General features: G+C 50.4%; 1 protein-coding gene across 1 annotated transcript; it reads left to right on the top strand.

The window, feature by feature from the left end:
- The first annotated feature begins 1,231 nt into the window (after nucleotides 1-1,231).
- LOC127300297 (uncharacterized) lies at nucleotides 1,232-2,459 on the top strand. The gene is made up of 2 exons (XM_051330397.2): nucleotides 1,232-1,442; nucleotides 1,576-2,459. The coding sequence occupies exons 1-2, from the start codon at nucleotides 1,289-1,291 to the stop codon at nucleotides 2,265-2,267; spliced, it is 846 nt and encodes a 281-aa protein (XP_051186357.1). The 5' UTR covers nucleotides 1,232-1,288; the 3' UTR covers nucleotides 2,268-2,459.
- Nucleotides 2,460-3,036: the final 577 nt, after the last annotated feature.

The raw sequence follows: 3,036 nt of genomic DNA on the forward strand, positions 1-3,036 counted from the left end.
AGAGGGGCTGCCGAGAAACACGAACAATCTTAGCAATCATAGCCAGCAAAAGCTTAGAGCTAGGTAACCCTAGCGATAGCAATCTCGTCGAGATCTCAGCCGAACTATTCGGCACCCCATTGTAACCCATTGTCATTATAATCAAGAACAGACAGGCAGGACGTAAGAGTTTTACCTTATCGAGGGCCCCGAACCTGGGTAAATCGCTCTCTCCGCTTGTCTGTGAACCGATGTCTCGTGTCAGCTTGCAGGATTCCATCAACCCTAAGCCCCTATCGGAGGGCATTGTCGAGGAGTACCCTCGACATACTATGCGTGTTTGTGAGTTGATTTGTGTGCAAGTTGATGATGAACTATTAATGTCATAAAAATGAACTATTTGTGTCATGTAATATTTAGCAATGTTTGGATTTTATTTGTGTTATCAAACCATTCAGATATGAGATTCATTCATATGTTTGCAAATCTAAAATACATCATCTGATTGAACCACTTTCAGAGGAGAGGTGATGTATTTTACATCAATATGACTTTTAACAACAAACGTAGTTGATGTAAAAAAATGAAAAAGAGCAAAAACATGTGATGTATAATGCATCATATGATGTGAATTATACATCATTTGCTGGAGATGCTCTTAAGAGGATACTTTTATTTGGGTGTTATTAATTCGTATTTGACCAAGATTTAGCCTAATTCTCGTTCAATTGATGTTATTCTCACAATTTTGTACTGCATGAATACCCCCTTTTTTATGCACAGACTATTTTTGTAATTATAACTCGCTTGCCGATCTGCGTGAATACCCTCTTTTGTATGCACAAACTATTTTTGTAGTTACAACCCGCTTGCCACTTGCGATTAAAAAAATCTCAGTGCATCGCTACTTGCAACGGAACATATCTAAGTCGCAACCCAATTGCCTGTCTCAATTGCAATTTTTATGAAACACAAAACAAGATGCAATCTAAGCATCCTAAAACTAAATGAGCTCTAAGTTAATTCTCGTTGGAACGAGGATTAGCAATTTATTAGCTTCACTTTAAGAATTGAGAGAATCTTAAATAGTATCATCATTGGCAAGAGCTAGATAGAGGTGGAATGACAGATAGGTTTTTTTTTTTTAGGGAACATAGGATTTTATGATCAAAATAAGATGGATTTTACGAGCAGCCGCAACAGGTGAGCACCTTAAAACTCACCTGGACGAGCAGAGCATACCCACCGACCCATCTCTCCCAAACCTTTCCCTCTCCGCGCGCTCGGGCAGGTGAAACCCAGCCCTGCGATGCCGTTCCTGAGCCCCCTCGCCGGCGACGACGACGAGGACTACTACTACGGCTACGACGCCGGGTACCGCCGCGGCAGCGGCGGCGCGACCGGGAAGAGCGCCAAGAAGGACAAGGGCATCTTCTCCTGCCTCCCCTGCTTCATCCCCATCTGTGATTGCTTCTCCCTTCTTTCTTTGATTCTTTCTTGCCCAGCTCGCGTCCGAGAAGGATTTCTTGGCTTTCTTTCTACGCTAATCTCAAGGCTGCTAAACTCTCGTCCATTTCTTGCTTTCTTGCCAACCAGCGCCGGGAGCGGTCGACCCGGCGGCGTACCGCCGCCTCCTCTCCTCCGACTCCAGCGACAGCGACAACGTCGGCGCCGTCGACCTCACCGCCGACCTCGCGCGCCTCCGCCTGCGCTACTCCCGCCTCGCCGCCGGCCCGCCCGTCCGCCCGCGCGACGTCCCCGCCCTCATCGCCCGCCCGGACGACCCGCCGCTCGCCGTCGCCGCGCTCTCCTGGCTCGGCGGCGACCTCCGCCCGTCCTGCATCCTCCGCACCCTCCTCCCGGCGCTGTTCCCCTCCCTCCCGCCCCACGCCCGCGACGCGCTCTCCGCCGCCGCGCGCCGCCTCCAGGCCCGCGAGGCCGCGCTCGACGGCGAGGTGGCCGAGTACCAGGCCACCTACGCCGTCAAGCTCGCGTGCGAGAAGACCAAGGAGGGCTTCGCCGACACGGCCGCCGACGAGGTCTGCAAGATGGCGCGCGCCGCGCGCCGGGCCGACAAGCTGCGCTGGCGCGCCGTCGAGGCCGCCGTCAAGGAGGTGCTCGCGCCCGCGCAGGCCAAGGAGTTCCTCAAGGCCATCGACGACGTCGCCGCCAAGGTCGGCCGCCACGGCACCAGGTGGCACGCGCGCGCTGGGCCCCTCTCGGTGCCCGCCGAGGCCTTCGACCGCATGCGCGCCAATGCCAGGGCAGCCGCGGATGATGCGTGGTGACCGGACCTCCCGGCATGCACGCTTCTCTGATGACTCAAGCCTGGGACTGGGAGGATTGTTTCTGACTGTTGTTGAAGAGGAGAATCGGTTGGTGATGAATGTCTTTGCAGCTAATGTTCAGGAGAAAATCGACGCATGTACATGGTGAGCTTCAGATAGTTTTACTTGACAAAGAGATGTGTGTTTGCTTCAGTTCTTGTTCAGTCCGTTGTTTGTGTGTTTACTTCAAGGAGATTATATCTGCACCGACAACAGTTTTGAACTCTCTTGAAAGCGTAGTGATGATTGTGTTGCCATTTTGAAGGAATGCGGCAAGACATGGTAGTTATATGAGACAGTTGAAGTGTTTCATCAATCTCTTTGGCTTGGGCTGTTACAGATAGAAGGGGTTGCTTTATGAATTTTGCCGTTTTGGATGAGTTTGGAAAGGTTTGGCTTACTCTATTACTGTGGCCTGCTGTTTCTCTGCCTTTGGCGAAATGTGTTTTCTGAATTCATGTCATCCTGAACCATTTTGAGTCGATGTGCCTAAAGGATCTTTGCGACGGTTCAGTCTATGTAGGAGAAGCTGTCATAGGGAAATATATAAACGGATATAGTCAAATCAAGAGACAGGCAGTTGCATATGTACATACCTTGTACCTTCAAAATTACTGCATCTGTTGAAAGTTTGGATATATCTCGGTCAGTTCTTTTCAGTCCACTGTGTGTTTACTCCAAGAGAATTACATCTGAATCGACAGAAGTTCTGAATTGGATGGACAGGGCT

This window comes from Lolium perenne, chromosome 5, assembly GCF_019359855.2.
Source record: "Lolium perenne isolate Kyuss_39 chromosome 5, Kyuss_2.0, whole genome shotgun sequence".
In the NCBI taxonomy this organism is placed as follows: Eukaryota; Viridiplantae; Streptophyta; class Magnoliopsida; order Poales; family Poaceae; genus Lolium; species Lolium perenne.

Coding starts and splice junctions, on each gene's coding strand:
- LOC127300297 (XM_051330397.2), top strand. CDS start 1,289: ATGCCGTTCCTGAGCCCCCTCGCCGGCGACGACGACGAGGACTACTAC. Junction 1,443..1,575: donor CCCCTGCTTCATCCCCATCT/GTGATTGCTTCT, acceptor CTTGCCAACCAG/CGCCGGGAGCGGTCGACCCG.